The 24360-nt window shown below is 44.0% G+C and overlaps 1 protein-coding gene across 1 annotated transcript in view; it reads left to right on the forward strand.

Moving 5' to 3' along the window:
- Positions 1-352: 352 nt before the first annotated feature.
- SFXN5 (sideroflexin 5) overlaps positions 353-24360 on the forward strand; it is a 168060-nt gene continuing 144052 nt past the window's right edge. The window contains exons 1-2 of the mRNA XM_073343014.1: positions 353-493; positions 18343-18411. Coding sequence (XP_073199115.1) covers positions 428-493; positions 18343-18411 — 135 coding nt within the window. The 5' untranslated portion in view covers positions 353-427. The remainder of the gene's footprint in view (positions 494-18342; positions 18412-24360) is intronic.

Raw genomic sequence — 24360 nt, forward strand, 5'->3', positions numbered from 1 at the left:
CAGGGTTGGCCTGGTCCTGCCTCTGTCTCCCTCTACGGGAAGGCTAAACCTGGGCGGTGCTATATCCTGCTTTGGGTGCTCGAAAGGGGTGTGTGTGTGGGATAGGACTCTCAACCGAGGAGCCTTCCTGCCGCCTCAATTTCCCATGGTACCCTCTTCCCACTCCCCAGCCTACATTCCCCATGATGCACCAGTGCTGAATTACACCTCCCAGCGTGCCTCACCAAGCCGAGACTACGTTGCCCAGGAGGCCTTGCTCCAGGCTGCGAATACTACATTTCCCATGATACCTCTCGGCTAGGGAGGGCGGGGGGAACTCCATCCCCCAGCGTGCCCCGCGGGGGCTGCGTCCAATAGCAGCGGCAGCGAGGCCGGACCAAGCGGCGGCGGCGGAGGAGGCCGTTCAAAGTGGTGGCGCTTGCAGGGCATGAGGGGAATGGCGGAGCCGGCGGAGTACCCCCCTTTCCAGCTGGGGAAGCCCCGCTTCCAGCAGGTACGGCCGCCATTTTGCCGTGTCGGGGTGCCCCGAGGCGCGGCGGGGAGGGGGGGGCTGTCAGGGGCGCCCCGCGCCGGGACGAGGAGCCGCCGGTGGGGACGGCCGCCTCCCTCTGCCGGCTTCACCCCCGTCCCGCGCGCTGATTGGTGGTGACCTCCACTCCTATTGGTTCTCCGCGCTGTCACTCACTGCCCGTGCGCCCCGCCCCTCCCTCCCTCCCTCCCTCGGCTCTGTGGCGGGGTTTGTGGTTGATGCTCGTGGCTTCGGGATGCGGAGCCTGGTTCCGCGGGTTCGAGCCCCCGCCTGGGCCGGACGGGGCCGCGTACGCCCCGGGGCGGCCGCGGGAAGAGGTGCCGCCTCTCGGCCCTGCGTGGAAAGCGAAGGCTCCCCCTGCCTCTCCGCTGCGGGCGCTGGGTGGGACTGCCAGCGCAGGACTGCGGGGGCTCCGGCTCCCCCCTTGGCCGGGCTCTGAAATCCGGCAGTGGGGTGCGTGAGGTCCGCCCGCCTGAGCCCTGCTGCCCCGTGGTTGCTCATAATTCATGGTCCACGAAGGGCCTTTTGGGTCCCCTATAGGGGAGAGCAACTTCTAGACGTGCCTGACTTTTCTTTTGCAGCGCAGACAAGAATCGGGTTATTTTGAAAGGCGGAAACCCATTTCACAGCTTATCGTCCTTTTTTTTTTTAGATATGGAGGCAGTTCAGAAAAGTAAATATTGGATGTAATAAAAATCCGCTTATGCACAGATCTCTGTATGAGGCTGATAATTACACTTTAGCGAGGCGCTTCCTTGAAGGAGTGGATTATTATAGAATGAAATTACATTTTGTTTCTCCCACCTTGATTTTAAAACACTCCTTTGCTAAAACGTTTGCCCGTGTTTCCGTGTGATAGTTCTGTTGATTTCTTTATTTTTATACTGCCTGGGTTGAAGTTCAACACAGATGTGCAATGGGCTGTGTATGCAGAGGGAGATTGGTTGGGAAATCGCCAACCCAGTGCAATAGCATTGACACAACTGCAGTGGTGGGAGCAGGAGTGTCAATAGATAAGGCATCGGCATCTTCATCATCATGTCAGCTGTCTCTGCCCAGAGCAGGTCTAGAAAACGTGATAAAAATGCAGCTGCATCGGCATAAAAGAGAGGAAACGTCCTTAGGGAGGCTAGTGAAGGCAAGACCTGACATGGTGAACATTCTGCTGAGTTTTCTGGATTCTCTCCAGGAAGATTTATGAGGAGAGGCTGAGGGAACTGGGATTGTTTAGTCTGCGGAAGAGAAGAATGAGGGGGGATTTGATAGCTGCTTTCAACTACCTGAGAGGTGGTTCCAGAGAGGATGGTTCTAGACTATTCTCAGTGGTAGAAGAGGACAGGACAAGGAGTAATGGTCTCAAGTTGCAGTGGGGGAGGTTTAGGTTGGATATTAGGAAAAACTTTTTCACTAGGAGGGTGGTGAAACACTGGAATGCGTTGCCTAGAGCGGTGGTAGAATCTCCTTCCTTAGAAGTTTTTAAGGTCAGGCTTGACAAAGCCCTGGCTGGGATGATTTAATTGGAGATGGGTCCTGCTTTTGAGCAGGGGGTTGGAGTAGATGACCTCCTGAGGTCCCTTCCAACCCTGATATTCTATGATTCTATGAAGGGTAGGGAGGAATTTTGATCCCATTTAAAATAACTACTTGTAACTGCTCTGAAGTAGCTTCTCTTGTCCATTGACTCAAATGGCCATTTAACAGTCTAATTACTTACTTGTACGATCACTGTTATGGTTTGTCAAATAAAGGATTTATGTCTAAAAATGACAGGTTTCAGAGTAACTGCCGTGTTAGTCTATATTCGCAAAAAGAAAAGGAGTACTTGTGGCACCTTAGAGACTAACCAATTTATTTGAGCATAAGCTTTCGTGAGCTACAGCTCACTTCATCGGATGTAGCTCACGAAAGCTTATGCTCAAATAAATTGGTTAGTCTCTAAGGTGCCACAAGTACTACTGTTCTTTTTGTCTAAAAATGCTTTCTTGGTAGCTGTATGTGTACAGTACTGTAACTGCTCCAGAGATGACACGAGTTAGGTAAATACTGGTGGTTAGGAAACTTGTAGATGTGCACAGTAGACTAGGTTTGGTCAACATGCCCTTCCTTTTGAAATTTTCATGTAGAGTCATGAAAAGTGAGTGCAAATTTTGGAGTTGTTAGGCGCCCAATTCCGTTCTGCATTCTGGCTGTTCCTGCATTAAGAGATTGTGGGGATTTTGTTGTGTGGACCATTCTTGGCCATGGCTTGGCCCACAAAGAACTTGCCCAAATCTTGTCCAGTGAAATATAACCACATATTCTAGTTCTTTGGGATGGTGGCAGTTTATGTAATCTGCTCCAACAATTGTTGGTTTCTTTCATTGAAGTGAACATGAGAGCACTGGACCGAGATGTCAGATCTGGTTTTCAATTCATGTGCTTCTAGCTAACAAACAAAAAAAGTTAATCACAAGAGTTTGCTTGTTAATATGATTCCTCCCTTCCCACACCAGATTATTGGGAATTTGTCCTAAAGGCCATAATGCTTCCAAGGAGACGTTTTCACTATCCTGCTGAGATCTGGACAGGATCTCAGTGTGACAGCAAAGTTGCCAGACAGTTGACTTGCTAATTGTAGATGGCAGCTTCCCTGGTACTAAGGCAGCCTATCTGCTTTTAAGGACTCAGAGACATAATGTAAAGTTTAGTTGCTTGGTGGGAAGCAAACCTACCTTACTACTTACCTGCCTGTCTACTGAAGGAAGGGTGGGCTTGTGGTTAAGGCAGAGGACACCGAGTCAGGAGAGTTGGGGAAGTACAGTGAGAAATAACGTGCAGCGAGGGGCTATTTCATTGTGCTAATAACCTGCTTGTCTCAATAAGTCAAGGGATGTTCAAATTGACCAGACAGAGCTTTTTAACTGGACAGAAGGAGGAGACACTATACAGTCAACACAGATTATATTAGCCAGGCTTGGCAGGGCTTCAGGCACAGACCCAGGAGCATTTTGTTCATTAAGGAGCGATCATCATTTGTAACAGTGCTTTTAAAAAAAAGAAAAAAAGAAAGAAATCAATCTGGAATGGGTAGGGCAGGACGTTAACAATCACATACACATTTTAACATGTCTGTCCAGGTCGTGGGTCTCATCCGCATCCAAGGAGACAAGCTACCATATCAGCAAAAGTTCTGTGGCAGCTAGACAGAGACCAAGCTTTGAATAGGAATGTAGACTTCTCTCATTGCTAAGTGACTAGATCTTTTCCCTTAGTGTTTCCTATTCTTGTTGCTAACCAGTGGAGTTCCATGAATGGGAACAACAGTATGAGCACGAATGCAGACCCGATGCTATTGCTTTAACCAAAATGTCGAATAATCCTGCTTAGAGTGGATCTAAATAGATGACATGAAGGTTAAAAATGCTGGTAGCATGTCTACATTAGTGCTTCCATTGCATCAGCAAGGGGAAATTCTAGGGGGAAAGGAAAGATCTAGTATCGACAAGACCTGTGTTGGAGTTCACTCCAGTTCAGCATAAGCTGGTGGGGCTGCTGCCCATGTTATCCCCTGTTGTGAAGTTAGAGGACTAAAACTTAAGTTGACCTAGCTACTTTGCTCAGGGATGTAGTTACGCTGACCTAAGCCCCAGTGTAGACACCACTAGGTTGACGGAATAATTCTTCCGTCAACCTAGCAACCACCTCTTGCGGAGGTGGATTTACTACAGCAACAGAAAAACCCCTTCTGTCGCTGTAGCAAGTGTCTACACTATAGTGGCATAGCTGCAGAGCTGCCACTGTGTGCTTGTAGTGTAGACATACTCTCAGTTTCCAGGGCAAGCATGCTGGCACTTTTTTCACCGTGACTAAATGAACGTGATAACCTAGGGGGGAAAGTAATGTGTCTTAAAAAGCAAACACTCTTTTTATATCAACTGTTCAATGAAATCCCCTCTCCTTCTCCCTCAGCCCCCTGGTACTGACCAAAGGAGTGTGTGTTCCCAAATTCTTTGTTTATTGTCATCAACTGCTGTGTGACATTTGGACTGGTCTAGAAGATCCTTGGTGTAGGGATCTGATTGATAAGGCACTTTTATCTTTACTTGTTTTATAACACACCAGGGAGACTTGTGTTGCTATCTAAATTCTAATAATACTACTTTCGGATCACATTGTTCTGTTTCTTCACAGAAATGGTGGCTAGAAACAATCCTGTGGCCCTTTAAGAGGAGATCTGAGTCAAACAAGGGCTGTGAAAAATTCAGTTGAGCTATATTAAGAATCTTTGTCCTTGAGGAGAAAAGCAAGGAAAAGCTGCCTGCTAGGAACAAAACCTTGGAGGGAAACACTTGCATTTTGTGGGGATTGATTTATGTGAGGTAGGATGGTTTCACGCTTCCCGTTGTTTCCCAGAATCTGGAGAAAGTGATTTAACACAACATTTAGGACGACTTGTTGAAAATTTCCATGCCCACTGGTACAGTTATAAATGACGAAATCTGTCCCATTTCCCCTGAATCACTTCAGCTACTTTCCTCAGGATCGTGCTAAGTCTCTGTCAAGTCTCTCACTGGGATGGTTTCCGGGGTACAGAACTTGAATCACCTTGTTACCCCTCTGCATTCAGAATGAAGGAGACTTGCTTGTTCTTAACTGGGTGTCTGCTCCCTGACACCTCCAGCCTGTTAGCCCAGAGCAGAGTGCTTGGGTGGCTATGCCAGCCCTTACCTTGCCTTTCAGGGTAAAAATAGCACACTCCAGTCCCTGAGTCCCTTTGAAGCATTCACCTGTAGCGTCCAGCCCCTTCGTCTCCAAATGCTCACAGAAATACCAGGTCCACTGACCCCAAGGGAACAGTGCACACATTGGTTTGTATGATTCAGTGCAGGATCAGCTCCTTGCTTAATACCACAGCACAGAGATATATTTATAGTGAAAACAATAAGTTCATTGTCAAAGATTCAAGAGATAATGAGAAATGGTAATGGAAACAAAAGGTTACATATAAAATAGAATCATAATATGCTTTCTAGAGACTAAACTTAACTGTTACTGTTAGGTTAACTTCCTGTCTAATGAAGTTTATCTCACCCAAAGCCTTTGCCAGCATTTTCAGCCCAGGCTCGTTGAGATCCCGTTTTTATGAATGTAAATGCACTGCCCATTTACTTCCTAGATGCAAGAGGATCGGGTGTCTTCTTTGTTCCCCACATAGAGTCCAGCAAACCTTTGAAGTGTATCTCCTGATAAGGGTATCTCTTTCCATGCTGTGCTCTTCCCTGTTGACTTCATGTCTCTCTGTATGTAAATATGCCTCCCTTGTGTTCACTTACAGTGCTTAATTTACATTCCGACAGAGAGGCTGGTGAATAAACAACTTTTATCTGTCAGGAAGTCTATTTGTCCACCTCCACTGGAATACAGAATCTAGGAACGTGTTTTCAGTATACATACATAACTCTTTACATAGTGTCTGCACATTTCACAACAATATTCATGACCAGTGTGAGCCTGGCATTCGTCTGAAACTCCATGTGACGTTCTTTTGGTGAACCAGAATTAGGATATTCTTGTAATCCCTTGCTGGCTGGCATTAAAAACGTCTCGGGTCACACAAACATTTTTTTATTTCTTAGTTGCCTTCAAATCAAGGTTATTTGGCCTCTTTGGCAAAAGAAGCCCCTTTTTAAAATAAATGAAGTAATACAGAAGTTACAGAATCTTGAGAGAGAGACCCTCTGCGTGATCTAGAATCATCTCCTTGTCATTAGGGAAACCCACAATGAATTGAAGCCATGTCCGGGCTTCCCCGATGCTAGAGATTTCCCCTTTCTCTTTGCAGGATTGAAATGCAGTAAGTGTTAGACCTGAAACATTAGGGGCAGACAAGCTTATCCTGATTTTACATGGTTTCTCAGCTGCTGTTCTTTGCAAAATTAATTAATTTGCCCCTATCAAAACCGATGTGGAGACATGCTTGGCAAGGTTTTAGATAAGGTGTAGATCTTTCGCCAAGCAGAAATAACTGGGGCTGTCAAACACATTATATGAAAGGTCAGTTCCTACTCAGGCTGTCTAAATTAACACTTTCCATTTTGAAAGTGTTCAGCGAATGAGGGCCTTCTGCCTCCTCTAGGGCTCCTTAAGAGCCATTGAGGGAAGAGGTCTTCTTCAAGGACCACCTTGTCTTGTTTTAAAATCCTCTGCCATGAGATGTGTTTGGCTGTCAAGCTGCTTTGCTTTGCACCTGAGGCCCCATCTTCACTGGCCAAAGGACCATGCTTAAAACCATGTTTAAACACAGTTCAAACCTGAGTGGAGCAAAATCGGTATCTGCAATACAGCGTAGCTGCTGCGTGTGGGTGTACAGGGCCAAAGGATGTTAATCCCATGTTTAAAAACTACCAATTTGGGCTGGATTTGTACCAGAGAGCAAGAGATGAAAGGCTTTCTGGCCCTGTCTTACACCATTTTAATTAAATTAGTTCAGCTTCCGATGTGGACACTCTTATTTTGGGTTGATGGCATAACTTGTTTTATCTCAAACGTCTTCCTAATCTATTTAAACTAAACTGAAATAAGTCTTGCTGAAACCAGAATAAACATGTCCACTCGGCCTTCTGCACTGTTTTAATTAAATCACTTTAAAATGATACCTCACGTTAAACTGGTACAACTCTGCAGGTTGGCAAGTCCTGTCTTCCATTACCAATCCTCCAATCTGTCCAGTTCGTTTATATACGTTTACAGTGTATATAGTTTAAGAAATGTCAGTTTTCACTTTCATTTAAATTTAAGGTGACAATCAAAAGTTACAGTTGCCTGTTAACCTCCTCTCCTCTTCCTGAATTTCCTGAGCCTGTAAGAAGTATTTTCATTCTTGTACTTATCTTGAAGTCAGCTGGCTCTCACATGGCCTACAGTACAGTGACTTAATTGAAATGGAGCTGTAATGTACACTCTCGCTCCCTATGAACTGCTGTGCTATACAGAGGACTTAATATTCCTAGCCACTTTTTAGAACTGAACCCTGCTTTCAGGCTGGTGAGAACTGGTACCAAAATAGCCTCGATTAATCACAGCAAATTTGTGTTATTCAGTTTTCTTCCAGTGAACTGTTTACTACAACAGCTGTTAAAAGAATCAGAGGCTGTATGCATACTTTTATGGTACCTGAGGACATCTGAAGGTCAAGTAAATTTGCAAGTGTCTTGCTTTTTAAACTCTACTCCTTATGTAGAAATATGGGAGAAATATCTAGGCAGTCATTTCCTAAGGAATCTGCCAGCCAGAACTTTAGGCCCTTGGAAATAATCCTATTAATAAAAGAAACATCTTATATTTTCAGTTAAAGGTATTCTCTAGCTGACTGTGGAGTCACTGTGGAGTGTTTAGGAGAGCAGTTGGAATGGAGAAGGACACCAAACCCCTATCATTCTGTTGCAGCAGCCTCCATTAGATAAAATTTCTAACTCTGCGCTATCCCTCCCTCCCTACAGAATATGCAGATGGACTCTGAAAGATTAGCAGAGGAGGTTCACGCCTTTGCTGCCAAAGGCAGTTCATCCCTAGCAGAGCTGGCAGGAACAGAGTGAAACAGACAAGGATTGTCCTCATCAGTTTCACTCTGCTCCTTTGAAGTGCTACTGGGGGTGTCCTATCTACAGGTGGTGCAATATACTCCAGGCCTCTTGAGCTTCAGGAGTTGCTCTGTAGGGACTGAGAAGAACAAACAATACAAGAGGAAGTTGCCTCTGTTGTCTAGTCAGCACCTCAGAGTTTAAATTTGAACCTGCACTTTCATCTGAGTTATGAGATGTTGGGATTGCAGCAGAAGGCAGTATGTTCAACTCAAGCCTCAAAGAAGCTAGAAGTACCATGCACCCGCATTTCTGGTTGACTGTAGGCACAACATCTTATCACCCATATGCAACCCCTGGAGTATCGAAGACGAAGGGGAGAGAATCTTGAATTAAAAGGGGGGCAGAGAGAGGAAGAAATAGGGAGACATGGAGGAAGCGATAAACCTACACGTCTAGCAGTGAAGAGGCGAAGAAGTAGAGTCAAGTGGAGGACACAATGGAGCAGTGAATAGTGTATGCTTAGTGGGGAATTCTGTTAATGAGTTTTCATAACTAGAGTTAGTTGGATGGGTATCTGAAAGAAACACAAAAATCAAACCACCTCATAAGTTTTGGAATCTGTCAAAACAGTGGGCAAGAGAGTGTGTTTGCAGAGAGCCAGGGGAGAAGCAGTAATGAGTGAGGCCCAAATAACACTGATTCACAAGCAATGTCTCCTGTTTAGAACATGTTGGGTCTGAGGCCATGTCTACACTACAGAGCCCCCTAGTGTAGACGCAGTGTAAACCCCCAAGAGTCATTCTGCTGGAAAACATCTCCTCCCCAAAGGACACTAGCTATGCCAGTAGAAGTGCTCTTCTGTTGACATAATTGCATCTACACTGGGGGTTTTGCTGGCACAGCTATGTTCACTGGGGGAGATGATTTTTTCCACAACCACACTCTTGACCTACGTAGCCAGGCTGTCATAATTTTGTAGCATAGATCAGGCCTGAGGCTTCTCTCTGCTTTTATGTGGCAGCAGGAGCCCTTATTTTGGGCCAGGTTGTGTGCTCGTGACCCCATTTTCACACTGTATAACTTTAAAAGTGTTGTTAGGATTTGCTCTTGGCTTTTCTTGCTGTTCATTGGTTGCCACTAGGACAGTGGCATATTTCCGTAAGGGGCCTTTCACTTTCCCAAGGACAAGACTCGAAGATACTAGAGTGACCGTTTAGCTCATTAGCAGCACTGATTAATCAACAACCCCCATTTGTTTGTTTGTTTGATCAAAGTTCCCAGAGGCCTAGTCTTCTCACTGGTAAAAATGGTGTCACAGTTTGAATGACCAATCCCAAATTACTAGTAGGTTTTTAGTTAATGTGGTGGGAAGAATAAGGGAAATCTTGTTGAAAAATATGTCTGATGTGCTTTGTCTCACGTAAATGTGTTAAAATGATTTGCTTTATTAATGGCAATGTTTGAAGAGTCTGATAGGAAGAGTAAGAGGAACAGTATTAGATAGTTTACATACTTCGGGATCAAACTGAAAAACTGATCACAATAAAACCAGCAATATATTTTAAAAGTACTGTTGTTGGAACTAATTTGACCACTGAACCTATTTACAAGGTGAACTAAGCAGATAGAACTACCAATTGTGGCCTATGTCTCTAGGTCCAATTAAATTAATACCACACTTGCCATCCGAATGCAGCCACAGATCTCTTTGACTTAAGTGGGAGCTTTGGCTGCTCAAAGGCTGCAGCATTAAGGCCTTAATAAATGACTGAAAAAAGGCATTGTTTTCTTTATGAGATGCAGTGTCTTGTTTAATTGTGAATAAAAGTGATGGCAAAGTGTTGCATCATTCAGTGACTGCTGTATGGCAAGTAAGCAGTGTTAAATGTCAATGTATAATTAAAAGCAAAGGTGTTTAGGAGCTCTTTGGTTGGAATCTTCATAATTCTATTAGAAGTTGTGGCTCTGAACCTTTTCTATTTCCAAAAATGCCTAAGAGACTCTCTTTGAGAACCGATTTTGTTGATCTGTGGTAGTCAATCTGCAAAATGCCTTGCAACTTCTCAGCTACTTATCCCTTAGCTTTTCATGCAGTGCTCTAGGCTTTCACTTGAATTTGAATAAGAGACCAGATGCATAATGTATGGACATATTTGCTACAAGTAGTTATGTTTGAGAAGGCACACTGACTAAAAATAGAGATGGGCTTTGGGATACAAAATTTTGATCAGAATTTGAACTGCTCCAATGTTTGAGGAAAGTTTGGATCTAGTGTTTTGATTTAGGCGTAGATGCTTATAAGTGGATACGTCCTTTGTTGCTTCTGCAGAACTTGAAACATTTATCAGATACAGTCTAACTAAGAGATTAAACCTACTAACCAGAAGCTGATATGCAAGATGAGAAAGCACCTAGTAAGGTCCAGGGGCAACAGACCCTACCATAGCAGCAAAGTGAAACTTACATGATTGCTGTCAGTTTTACTTCTGCACACAGGTTTCTGGATACCAGCAGTGAAGTTGTGTCAATTAAAGGCTGTGTTTGTATGATGAGGCCTGGCAAGCCTGGGTGTGAATCTACAGCACACTAGCTTGCCACACAGGAACATCCTGTGTGGACACTGCTACGGCACACTCCAGGACTTTCGCTGCAGCTTCGCAACTATGCTTTCAAATGGTAGGCTGCTAAGCGGCACTCCAGGACTTTCAGGGGACTGTTGCAGTGTCCACGCATGATGTTACTGTGTGACAAGTGGTGCACTGTAGATTCACACCCAGGCTTGTCATGCAGGCACAACCTTAGTCTCCTGCTTCTTGGGATAGCTTGAGCAGACACAGAGGCAACAGAACTGTCTGTGTACAGCCTCAAGAAGAGAACGCTGCCTTAATTCACATACAGTTCATGCTTGGAAGGTTCCCTTCACCACCATGAATGTTAGAAATGTACCTTTTTCAAAAATGAAAGCTTAAATTTTGCAAAAATTTGTGGATTTTACCCCTTCACCTGAAAGGGAAAGCTTCCCATTCACCAGTGGCAAGGAGAGGAGAATTTTTAAGACCCGGCTTATTATTTTGTGAAAGAAGTACTCTTTATGCTGATATTTCTCTCTTTCCTATATAATATACACGTGTGTTTCTGTAGCACTAGTGTTTAAAGCAGCGTTTTTCAAATGCAGCCACAGTGTGGGGTTTTCCTGTGGCCATGACAACCTCCTGGTTAGAGACGGGGGAAGGGGCAAAGCTATGAGACTCCAGGAGGCTCCAGAGGCGGGTTGGGCTTCAGCTCCCCGTCTCCCACCAGCTCCAGCCATGGGGATCTGGTTCTAGGCATCAGCCTGGGGGAACGGGGCTTCAGCAGGGCCAGTCTTACTGGGCACCATGGTCAAGAGGCAAGGAGTGGGGTGAGCCTGGGTTGTGAGGCCATGGAAGGGAGCTCAGGGCAATAGGGGGGAGGAAGCACAGGGGCCTGTGGGGAGCCTAGGGGAGTGGGTGGAGGCAGCAGGGGCCAGGGGAGGATCTGTGGAGGAGAGGGGAGGCAGCAGGGCCAGGAGCACTAACATACAACTGTATATTATTTTTATTATTGAGTCTGCAGAAACCCCCTGCATAAATTTTACAATGATTTGGGCATGTATATGTGCATATTTATTTGTTTTTCCTAAAGTCAATTAAATATTTTAGGGAAATTTGTCAGAGTGGCCACCAGCAGGAGTTGGTGGTCTCATTCTGAGGCCACCAAAAATTTTGTTGTGAGAACCTCTGGTTTAAAGTGTGGGGGCATTTTAAGTACTGTCTTAGCAAAGTTGCTGCTCCCAGATTATGATAGACCTCTCACTTTTTTTTTAGACCACTGTCAGCACTGTGTAGCAACTTCCATCCATATGGTTTTCCAATAAGTGAATTAAGCCTCAGAACAGTCTGTGTAGTAGAAAAGGACTATCTTCATATTAAACATGGGGAAACAGAGGTATGGAGAAGTAAAGTGATTTTTCCCAAAGCCTTTGGCCATAGGGCTTGGGCCTGGGAATTAGAATTCCTGTCCTCTAACCTGACCAACACCACGCTTCTTCTCATGTTGCTTCTCTGTCCAAAGCCAAGTTTTATTTTTATGAAAAAATATAATTTTTTAAGCATTTTGGTTGTTTGTGAGAGAGCCAAGCTTGCGTGTGTGTGAGAGGGAGAGAATCAGGAGAGAGGAGGAAGTGTTTTTCACCAATTACATTTTTTTTTCAGATGCCTGATTAACAAAGCTGCTCTTTAAAAATTTGGCCTGGACGTGGGAGTGAATGAGGTTTAGTGCTGTTGTCTTGTTTGAAGAAATTTGGTTTAGAGACAGCAGAGTGAAATGTTTGCTAATAACATAGCTTGTACTTGCCTTACACAACTATCCCTAGCTTTAACAAGGCATTGACGTGGGATGTGATTGAAATTAACATCTGTGTGCAAACCAGGCCGGTAGCCATAGGTTCCAAACACATTACTTCATTAGGAAAAATTAATTGCCACAAAACTGTGGCTGATCCTATTAGTTGGAAACCTACCTCCCCAAATAATTGGAAATTCAGGAGAATTAGGGCTTGTCTACACTACAGGTTACGTTGGTATAACTTATGTCACTCAGGGGTGTGAATAAGGCACCCTCCTGCGTGATGTAAGTTACACCGATTTAAGCGCCGATGTGAACAACGCTATGTTAGTAGGAAAGCTGCTCCCGCCAACATAGCTACTGCCTCTTGTAGAGGTGATTTTCTTATGCCGCCGGGAGAGCTCTCTCCATCAGCATAGAGTGTCTTCACCAGAGGCGTTGCAGCTGCGCCGCTGTAGTGTTTCTAGTGTAGACTAGCCCTCAGTCTCCGTTTCGGGCCTTAGCCCAGAACAGCAGAGCCGTTGCCCTCTCATTGCCTGTGTCTGTGGCTGGGGAAGACATGGACTGGATTATCCCCCTCAAATCTTTCAGAAGAAGGAATGAAAGGAGCAGGAAAAACCACTCAAATGATCAGCCATCTGTCAGAGGGAGAGCATTTGATTTCGGGAAGTGTGTGTGCATTTTGGGGGTGGGGTTCTATGTAGCCTCATCCCCTGGCAAGCCCCGAGGCAATGCCTCTAGGAATCAGTGATGTTTGTGTCAGCATTAATTCTAACTGGTTTCCAGTCCAGACCTTTTGAGTCTCTTCAGGATTGTGGGTGTCTGTGGCACAAGAGCAGGTTGGAAGGCAGGGGCAGCCTGACTCGTTGGGGGTTACCCTCTGGAGAGGCAGGAAGAGCAGTAGACTTTTCCTATAGATCTTGGGAATTCCATGAAGTTGGAGAACCCCACCCCCAAACAAATCTACCAGAGACTATTCTGTCCTCTTCCTGTAGACACAGGATTTTGGTCTCTTGTACTTTATTATACAATAAAACCATATGTTTCATAACAATGCTCAGTATTGGATGATACAAATGTTAACCAACAAGCACAGAAGGGCTTGATTCTCCCCTGTCTTGCACGTTGTATCCTCGTTACAACTTCACAAAGTGTGTGTAAAACACTACCTGATAGCATTTCACTTCACACTTACTTTGCACAGGTTTAAATAACAACACTAACTGCAAGGCAAAGGAGATGTCAGGTCCAGATACCTCCCCTGTTCGTGTTTGAATCTTGAGGATCTTGAATCTTGAGGCTCTTCTGAATGTCTCCGTTGCTTGTTAAAGTTTTGTTTGACAAAACCAAAAGGAGGGGCAGTGGGGAAAAAGTAGGAGACCACAGAGTGGGAGCCTTCAGGATAAGATAATGTGTGTGTGTGAGAGAGAGAGAGAGCGCACCACACATGATAGATCAGAGGTGGGCAAACTGTGGCCTGTGGGCTACATCCTGTGGGACCGTCCTGCCCGGATCCTGAGCTCCTGGCCGGGGAGGCTGGCCCCCGGCCCCTCCCCTGCCATGCCGCGCTGCCAGCGCTCTGGCCTGCTGCTCCTACCGGGCAGCGCGGGCGGTGTGGCTGGCTCTGGTGGGACTGTGAGCTCCTGCTGCTCTGAGCAGTTTGGTAAGGGGACAGGGAGTGGGGGGGTTGGGTAAGGAGCAGGGGGTTCCAGGGGGCAGTCAGGGGACAGGGAGCAGGGGGGGTTGGATAGGCATGGGAGTCCTGGGGGGGCTGTCAGGGGGCGGGGGTGTGGCTAGGGGGCAGGGGAGGGTTGGATGGGGGTGGGGTTCAGGGGGGGCGGTTAGGGGCGGGGGGGTCCCGGGAGAAGGTGGTCAGGGGACAAGGAGCAGGGGAGGTTGGATAGGTTAGGGGTTCTGAGGGGGCCAGTTAGGGGGTGAGAAGTGGGAGGGGGTGGATAGGGGGCAGGGGCCAGGCTGTTTGGGGAGGCACAACCTTCCCTACCCAGCCCTCCATACAGTTTCGCGACCCCAATGTGGCCCTCGGGCCAAAAAGTTTGCCCACCCCTGTGTTAGATGTTAATCATGTCAATTAATCCACTACTGCAAAGCACTCATACTATGGTGATGAGGGTGTCTAAGAACTTATATAGACTTTAAAATGAAGTTAATGTTGTAAAGTCTAAGCACTCTACAATTAGGAAATGCTAGAATTAATGTTGCCTCTGCAACCTTAATTTGCCCCTCTCATACGTATGTCTTACAATACTCTTTAATGACATGACCATAATCTATTTTTCCGCAGCACTCTTGTCTCATTCAGTGTACAGGATAGATGGTGCTCACTTAATGAGCAGCTATTCAATATTTTGTTTTATCCTATATGGTCAGCGTGTGGCCCCAGGCCTTATTTGCTGCACACTATTCGAAGCCTGCTCTGAAAACAGAAATATTAACTTCCTTGTGGGCTCATATATGGTGCTCATCATGATAGCCTCCAAGTGCTTCATAAACAATGAATTTACTTTCAAACCACCCCTCTGAGGAGAGGTGGCATTATTATTTGTTTTACAGATGGGGAACTGGGGCACAAGAGAGATTAAGGTCAAACGTGCCCATTAATTTTGCGTGCCCAATATGTGATATCTATGACCTGATTTTTCTTTTCCCTAGAGAGTTTAGCATTTTCTAGCAATTTGTGTTAACAGCACAGCTTTCATTGACTTAGCTAGGGCATTAAGAGCACAGAAGAAACAGCTTCCCTGCTTTCAGTTCTTGTGCTTAGCACTACAGCAAACCCATAGTAGATGGGGTGTGCAATTACGTGAGAGAGTCTTATTCAGCCCTTGTGGCCCCAGGCTGGAGCAGGCCCAGGGCAGATGGAATGTTTGGAGAATTTATCTGTCAATTTGTAACAACTTTCTACTGAGTATGTGTGAACTGCGATTTTGAGAGGCTCATAACTTGGCTACATGTGGCAGACTTTCATGGGGTTATCAAAAAGCACATCCCTGACATCGGGGCAAGCTCCCTGCCATATTTCAGGTCCCTGCTCCAAAGCCTGGGGGTGCTGGAGCTCCTCATCGAAACTGAAGAATTTTTTAACATGGGTGAAACAGCCAGTTTTTTCCTAACCTCATTCTGAAAAACTGCTGAATTGTTAATCAGTCTGAGGCATACATCTGCCATGGAAAACGTCAGTCCAAATGGTAAAAGGTTGGCAAAATTATGAACAACTGAAAACAGGGTCTTACAATGGAAAGTGTCAGGTAACCTGAGCTAAAGGCAGCAGCACTACCAGCCCTGCCTCGAATAGAATAGAAAGTGGATACCAAGCTCAGGAGCCAACTAGACCTTATCCTTCTTTTTCCTCTTTCTTTGGCTTCCTTGACTAAGAGCAGTGGGGGGAATGGCTGGGAGTTGGCAGTCTGTCTGTCTCTGCATGGGGTGCACTTTGGTAAGTAGTTGACTATCTCCTTTAAAGCAAAGGATGTTTCACAGCATACAAACAGAGAAGTGAGATGAAAACATAAAATACTCTTGCTAGAAAGTTGCAACATGACACTACTTTATTTCTTAGAATAACACACAAGAACCCCAAAACAGAGAGGTACAACTTGTCCCACTTACACTTGGGGTTGTCAACCCTTGCAGATTGGCAGGGAGTCTCCTGGAATTGGCCTCAATCTCCCAGTGACTATTAAAGGCAATCCAGGAGATTTTAATAGGCCAAAGTCCGGTTGGTAGTGCAGTGGGGCTAAGGCTCCCTACCTGCCCTGGCTCTGCGCAGCTCCCGGAAGTGACCAGCACGTCCCTATGGCTCCTAGGCACAGGGCAGGGCAAGGGTGTTTGGGTTTATGCAATTAGTCAGTTGGCAACCCTACTTACACTAGGCTGTCTGTCTGCAAACTGCTGAGGACACAAATTGCACACTTCCCTACAGAACTCCCTACCTTGCAAGCAGGACCAGACAACCCCTTAGGGTTCAAAGTGACAGCTCATAATTTTAATGCAGTTTTCAATATGCCATACTCATGACAACTACCAGCATCAGGAGCTGCCAAATCATTCAACAAGTGCTGTGTTCTTTGGATACAAGTGCTTCTCAGTGTACTCCTGGGGGAATACTGCACATGCTCAGAATTTATGTCCCCTGCAGATTTCTTTGCTTCCCTGCAGAAAAATAACTTTCTGATGGGGAAGCAAAGGGAAGCCATAAGAGCGGTCATGCGACCCTCCCCAGCAGTATGTTTTGGGTGCCCAGGGCAGAGAGGTAAATCACTGTGGGGCAGGAGGTGGGACTGGGGAAGATACAGCTGGTGGCTCCTACCATGTGGTGGGCTCAGCTGCTAGTTCCGTCTTGGCTGGGGAGGACAGGATTTTCTCTTCCCCTGCATGGCATCCAGAGCTGGGTCAGACTCACCCCCAGATTTCTCCCCCAGCTGCAGGAAGCTCTGCAAACAACCCAACCACCCCTGCTTCCTGCACCCATCGTTCCTCAGCTTCAGAGGGAGGGATCCCTGTACAGGGAGCTGCTCCCCCATCCGCCCAAGTCCCAGGCATCCAGATCCCCTCATACCGAGACCCTTCACCGAGCCTCAAGAATTTTGCAAAAATTTTAATATTTTGGCACAGAATTTTTAATTTTTTGGTGCAGAATGCCCTCAGGAGTATCAGTGACACCCGCTGCAGAGTGCAAGTGACTAGTAATGAGTGTTCAAAGTCCAATTCACTCTAAACTGTGTCCCTGGAAAATAGTTTTGTTTTGTTTTTCTGCAGAGGTGAGCAGAATTAGTGGAGTTCCTCTGCACTGGAGTGAGTCAGAAGCGATTCAGAGGGAATTACAATATATGTAACCACCAAAGCTGTGCCAATTCTTCACCATATTAATTTGTTTGAATGTTGTATCCACATGCTAGAGATTTTTCTGTTTGTGTCATTTAGATTATAAATGTTTTGTGTTTGTATAGCACAAGGGCCTCTAATCCTGATTGTGGCCTTTGAGTACTACCATAATATAAATATTTACTGGTAATAATTCATGGTACAGGAGTGTGTGATAATGAAAAACGTAAGGTAATGATGCCCAGTTAAAGCTTGCCTGCAGTCATCTAAAATAGCAAGGGACCAAGATGGCAATTGGTTAGGAAAAGCTTGTGCATCCTGGCCTTCATTAATCAAGTTTAGAGACTTGAAAAACCATTTCAATCCTTACATGTACTCATCAGGCTCTTCAAATTAGCCAAATCAATATGGACTGCTTCATGCAGCATAAAATCTTCCAGGCCAGGGCCGTGTGTGGGTGTTGTAAAGCACCCAGTACTTTCGGGTTAAAACTTATTTTAGAAAAAACAGCAAGAAACTCTTAACTGTGTTTCTGATTCACCTGAGATTACTAAAAATTAGAGAGTTTAATTTGCACCTGGCATCTTGGATGATGAAAATGGGCACAACCATTTCACTGCCAGGTTCTCATGTGCTGGCACAAGACTGCAGTATATTAGGTTCCGATCTTGCAAAGGATCAGTGCGCCCACATCTGGCCCTTTGCAGGATTGGGAGCTCTGGTTGAAAACTCTAGGGGGATGTTTAAAAATATCTTTTTCCTCCTTAAATTGTGAAAAATATTTCTGTTCAGTTGTGGAAATAAACTGCATTTTGATGACACTGTCATTTAATCTGGCATCCATGTACTTGTTCAGAGCCTCAAAGCTTAGATTGGATGATCTCCTTGTCCACTATAGAGAGTTTATAAAGAAGAGACATCTTGTCAGCTTTTTAGTAAATAGCATTCCTAGTTACTATGTAGTTCTCCAGAGGAAATAACAATAAAATGCCTTTCTGCTTTACAAAGGACCGTCTTGTCTAACTCTTTCTTTCTGTCCTCCAGACTTCGTTTTATGGCCGATTCAGGCACTTCTTAGACATCGTTGACCCCCGCACTCTCTTTGTTACTGAGGTAATGTATTTACATTGTTTAATCTCTAAGATGCTGCTTATTTGATAGATTTGGTTTAAAAGAGAGAAGGAAAGAGAAATGCAGAAGTGCAAGAGAGTCCACTGATATAACATTAGCATTGTTTTGAGGGCCCAAATCTGTCGAGTGCAAAGCATGCTCAGTTCCTTTTGACTTCAGTGAGAGCTGAAGGTGCTTTCTACCATTCAGGATGAGGCTGTAATTGCACAAAAACCATGAAATTCAGAGCCAATTTCCCCTGTCCTTTCAATTAAAGTAGAAGAGCTCACAATAAGCATCCCCAAGACCTCCCAGAGATTCTTCAGCAAAAAGGGAAGACCAGACTTGACATTCCTTGTATTTCTAGGTGGAAAAACTCCCGTAAACAAACTTAACAAAAAACCTTTTCAAGCCTTTACACATCAGAGGAGCAGTAAAGGGCACAAGTCCAAATAAATAAATAAAATCTGTTAGAGGTCATTTTTAAGGTTGCTGTGGAAACCTAAAAGTGTGTCTGTACTCTGAGAAATGACTCTTGTACAAATGGCACTATGAAGTTCCTTGTTGATCATCTCTGTATCTTCAGATGACACTTATTTAGTTTACAGGTAAAACCTTTTTCTATTTTCTAACTGACAGTCCCACAAATTCATCCAGGATCTGAAAGTCAACCTTGGTCTTTTCTGGCTTGTGCATTGTCACCTGGAATAGAGATTCTGTAATTGGAGGTTAGTTAACAATTCTACTGATGCAGCAAGAGCCAGAATAGAAATAACTCACTCCCCACTGTACAGCAGTGTTGGCATTGTGATGCTCACCAGGGTAATAAAATGTTGTCAAAAGATATTATGCCATTAAAGTCAGATGGTATAACTCTGAGTAAGCACAGGGCAGCTAGCACGTCTTCTGAGTAAGAAGTTGGCATTGTTACATAGTGACTTTCATGGTTATAAAAACACTCCAATTTTACATAATTTATGTGCATTTAATTTTGCATTGAGATTGACGTTAACATTTGTTTGCATTTAATATTTCATAGGATTATTGACCTTAAAGATTATTTTCCCCAAAAGATATATTTCAGTTGGTTCTTAAACAAAGATGCACGCTTCTGTCTAGGGGATGACACGATAGAAAATTCACACTTTTTTTGTGTGTGGCAAATGCAGCCAGGGATGTAAATTTAATTTCAGCGCATTATGCAGAGCATTGGCAGCTGAACTGTCCGTTAAAGTCAGTGGCAGTCTGGATCCAGTTCTTTGCTCACCATACTGAAAACATGCCCGGCAGAGTTTTAAATGTCTGTCTTTTTTCCAGAATTGATCAGTTTCATTCAAAAACATAAAGCTATTGGATAGTTCACCCAAGTTCTCTTTGGATTCCTGTCTAAGAGAACCGCAAAGAATAAAATTGCTGTTCTCATGTCATAAAATCGAATTTTATAGCTTCACTTATAAAAACACAGGTTTGGATGAAATATGAAATCCAGTTTTCAAAAGGCAGCGTCCTTGATGTGGAACACAGTCTGAAGAGGTTTCAGAGTAACAGCCGTGTTAGTCTGTATTCGCAAAAAGAAAAGGAGTACTTGTGGCACCTTAGAGACTAACCAATTTATTTGAGCATAAGCTTTCATGAGCTACAGCTCACTTCATCGGATGCAGTCTGAAGAAATAACCTACTAGCAAGAGAGAGGTTTACAGTCTCATGAGGATGTCTGTGAGCAAGATCAAGCAGGGTGAAAGAGATGCTGTTATTTGTCAATTCAATGGCTTTCGCTAACGCTTGAATTGGTATTTAAAGAGAACATGAGCATGCATGTGGAAATAGAAAAATTACTACAAATTAAGGCTTGATGCTGTTGTTCTTTAACATTAAATTCACTGTTGATAAATGTGAAGTAATGCACACTGGGGGCGGGGGGGATAAATTTCCACTGTGCATTGCTGTGTATTCTCTTCAACACTCACATTGGGAGTGACTTAATTGAACTCATTGAACTCATTTTTGGTGAGATCAGAACTGGGCCCAAGAGGTGCAGCAAAAAAGTTTTCTGTTCTCAGCTGTAAAGAGAAATTTCATAGTTTAATTTCCTTTATGTTATCAACCTTATGCAGAAGTTCTTAGTTTTCTTTGTTAATGAGGATGTGAAAAAACAAAGACTCTCAATAGGAACCCACCCTGTCCTCCCCATGATTAAGGTTTCCTCCTACCTCCTCAGAATTAGAGATGGGCTTGAACCCTGAAGCTGCAAAGCTCTCTTTTAAAGCATTAATTTCCCCTCTGTTAATATTCACCCCTTCTTGTCAACTGTTGGGAATGGGCCACATCCACCCTGAGTGAGGTGGCCTCATTAGCACTGACCCCCCACTTGATAAGGTAAATCCCATCTTTTCATGTGCTGTATATTTATACCTGCCTACTGTATTTTTCACTCCATGCATCTGATGAAGTGGGTTCTAGCCCACGAAAGCTTATGCCCAAATAAATGTGTTAGTTTCTAAGGTGCCACAAGGACTCCTCGTTGTTTTTGCTGATACAGACTAACACGGCGACCCCTCTGAAACCTTTTAAAGCACTAACTATTACAATTCTGGGGAGTCTTGTTCTCTATAGAAATATCCAATCCCCCTTTGAATCAGTCTAAGTTCTTGGCCTCACTGACATTCTGTGACCGTGAGTTCCACAGGGTAAATATGCTCTGTCTGAAACGATATTTTACTTTATCATTTGGGAGTTTATTGCCTAGGATTTTTTTGAATGTCCCTTTGTTCTTGCTTCATGAGACTGTGAAAGCAGAATCTGTGCTACCTTCTTAAGGCCAGTCTTTATTTTGTATATTTTATTGAGTCTTCTGTTGGTCTTCTCTTTTCTAAGATAATCCATCCCAATCTATTTTTAAAAGCTCTCTCTTAATTTGAGAGCTTTTCCATGCCTCTAATAATTCTTATCACCTATTTCTGAAACCCCTCTAATTCTGCAGTGTCCTGTTTTGAGATACGGTGACCAGTACTGCACAAAGTGTGAAAGTGCATCACTGATTCGTATAATGGCATTAGAATAGTCTCTGTATTATTCTCCATCCCATCCTTTATCCATCCTAACATCTTTCTGGCTTTTTTTGACCACTGCTGTGCGTTGAGCAGAGGTCATCACTGACCTGTACATAATGACACCTAGGTCCTTTTCCAATGCAGATACAATTAATTTAGAATCCTGGAAGGTGTATGAGGAGCTCAGATTTTTCCTTCCAATGTGCATTACTTTTCATGTGTCAAGATTGAATTTCATCTGCCATCTTGTTGCCCAGTCACCTGGCTTGGTGAAGGCCCTTTGACATTTCTTAGGGCATGTCTATGGGTACCACGCTGCAGTGGTGCAGTTCATCCGGTGAAGACGCTCTATGCCGACAGGAGAGAGCTCTCCCGTCGACTTAGCGCTGGGCACATGAGCGCTTATATCAGTGTAACTTATGTTGCTCAGCGGGGTGGTTTATTCACACCCCTGAGCGACGTAAGTTATGACAACATAGGCTGTAGTGTAGACATAGCCTTAGTCTTCCCTGTACTTGACTAACATAGTAGTTGTGTCAATTACAAATTTTTCCCCCTTACTATTCTCCCCTTTTCCCAAATTGTTTATAAATATATTAAACATTGGACGTAATATGGGACCATTAAACCCCCCGCCCCCAGGCTGTTAACCTTTTTTCATGATTAAAATTAACCATTCATTCCTTCTCTTTGCTTTCTGCCATCTAGCCAAATTTGCTCCATGATAAACTTGACCCGCCACGCCCCATCCCATGATTACTTACCTTCTTTAGTGGACTCTTATGGAGGGACCTTGTCAAAGGCCTTTAGGAACTTTAAAGAAATTATGTCAACTGGTTCTCCGTTATCCACCTCATTACTGACACCTTCAAAGACTTCCAATAAGTTAATGAGACATTATTTGCCTCTGCAGAAACCATGCTAGTTAAACCTATCATATCATGATGATCTCTCAGGGATTGTTTAGCAGATTCCCAGAAAGGGAAATTGTCCTGATCATCTCTCTCGTTTTTTGGATGGAATTACAGTATACTGAAGCTCCCATGAACCCTCTGCAGCACATCATGGAGCAACATTAACTCTTTTCTCTTGGCTAATCTCTTTCTCAGTAAAACAAATATTAATATCTAGGATCACATAAAGAACCCCTAAGCACATACAATCTGCTTTGTTTGTCTATGAAATTGGTGTCTGACTCACTGCTCTGAAATATTTAGAGTGTAAATATAAAAAACCATTCTGTTCTGTTTTATACTCTAAATGGAGAATGAAATCTAATGGCTGGAAAAGTAAAAGGTAGAACACAGCCTTATGTAGAAAGCCCTTTCCTGCTGACAGATGGCTACATTTTTCGGGCCTGGAGTTCTTCTCATGGAACACAAGGATTGTTGTTTGTCTTGGAGGAGCCCAGTATCAGAGGGAAGAAATGGACAAATGAGCTTTCTAATGAGAACTGCGAAGATTATTATTAATTCCACAGCGATTTCAGATGGATATTTTCCATTTCCTTTTCTAAACTGTTTTGTATTGCTAGGCAGTTGCAGCATTCAATCCCAGAGGTGGCTGTATTTTGATGTTCAGCCAAGTGATTCCTCTGCATGGGAAAGCCAAATGGAGTTGTGTCATGGATGAGCTTGACCCATAGTTTTGTATTGTCCATTGGTAAAGTTTATGAAGAGTTTGGGGCTTTGTTAGAATGAAAGATGCTATGAAGATGATGATTATTGCAGCTTTGACATTTATGCATTACAAAATTATGAGATTAAATCTGACTCTGATGTAGATTCTTAATATTTATTGAGTGCCTTGCATTTTTGAGGGCGTCAGATATTAACTCATCCGCACCATGAGGTAGGTAATTGGTATTACATTATGATATAATTACATTTCAAATGAGTAAACTCTGATGTTAAGCAAGTGGCAGAGCTGGGATTAGAATTGAGGATTTCCACGCTCTGCATGTATCTGTTCAAATTCACTAGGCCATGCTGCCCTGTGGTGATCTATCCAAAATCTACTAATTTTACATACTTTTAGTGCATCTGTCACACAGAAATCTAGGCTTCAACCCTTAGTTAACATTGCACATAAGCCTTAAAGACAAGGGAATTCTTATGACAAAATAATTTTCCCAGCAACAAATTTCAAACTTTCCTAATAAGCAGAAAACATTGTACTGCTGAGGTCAGGCCCAGCTATTCTTGCAGTTGAGACTATGTGAAACCTCTTGGTGGGCGACATGCCTATTTTCTGAAAAGTGTGAGATTAAAATGATTGGAATAATACTTTAAATTGCTATGTAATTAAGCCCCATCAGAGAAAGCAATAGGGATCGGCAGATATTTTTATAAGCCTAATTTATTCCATGTGACATTAACGTAGACAGACTGTTAACACACTGCAGGAGAGGCCCTTCATTTAAGAAAGCTTATAATAAAGCAAAAGTTAAATAAGAATTAAGAGTCAAGTTGCATTCAGAAAAGCTGTGTTTTATCTCTTCCCTTATGCTCTGTCTGAACAAAGAAGCTCTGTCTCTCCCTACATCAGTATTAAGGGCTCAACTCTGCATGATTCTGAGCATCCTCAGCCCCCATACTTAGGTCCAAAGTGGGATCATGCTCGCATATCTGAAAGATACCTTCTTACTCAGCAGATCTGCTGTCTGTGTTTATTCACTGTCCTGTCTGCGGGTTTTACACTGACAAAAAGTTTCTTGTTCCCGTTATCTCTCACTGGAGATTGAATACGGTAGAGTCAGCTGGATTCTAGTCTGCCCTGTGTATCATCAGTAGAATCGTCAGCTATAATAATTTACCAGTGATTGCATAAGTGGCAGAAAGAGGATCTGGAAATCCAGCTCTGCTGGGTTGAGTTTGTGGTGCTGTCCGCTAGAAGAACCACC

The sequence above is a fragment of the Lepidochelys kempii genome, chromosome 4 (assembly GCF_965140265.1).
Source record: "Lepidochelys kempii isolate rLepKem1 chromosome 4, rLepKem1.hap2, whole genome shotgun sequence".
In the NCBI taxonomy this organism is placed as follows: domain Eukaryota; kingdom Metazoa; phylum Chordata; order Testudines; family Cheloniidae; genus Lepidochelys; species Lepidochelys kempii.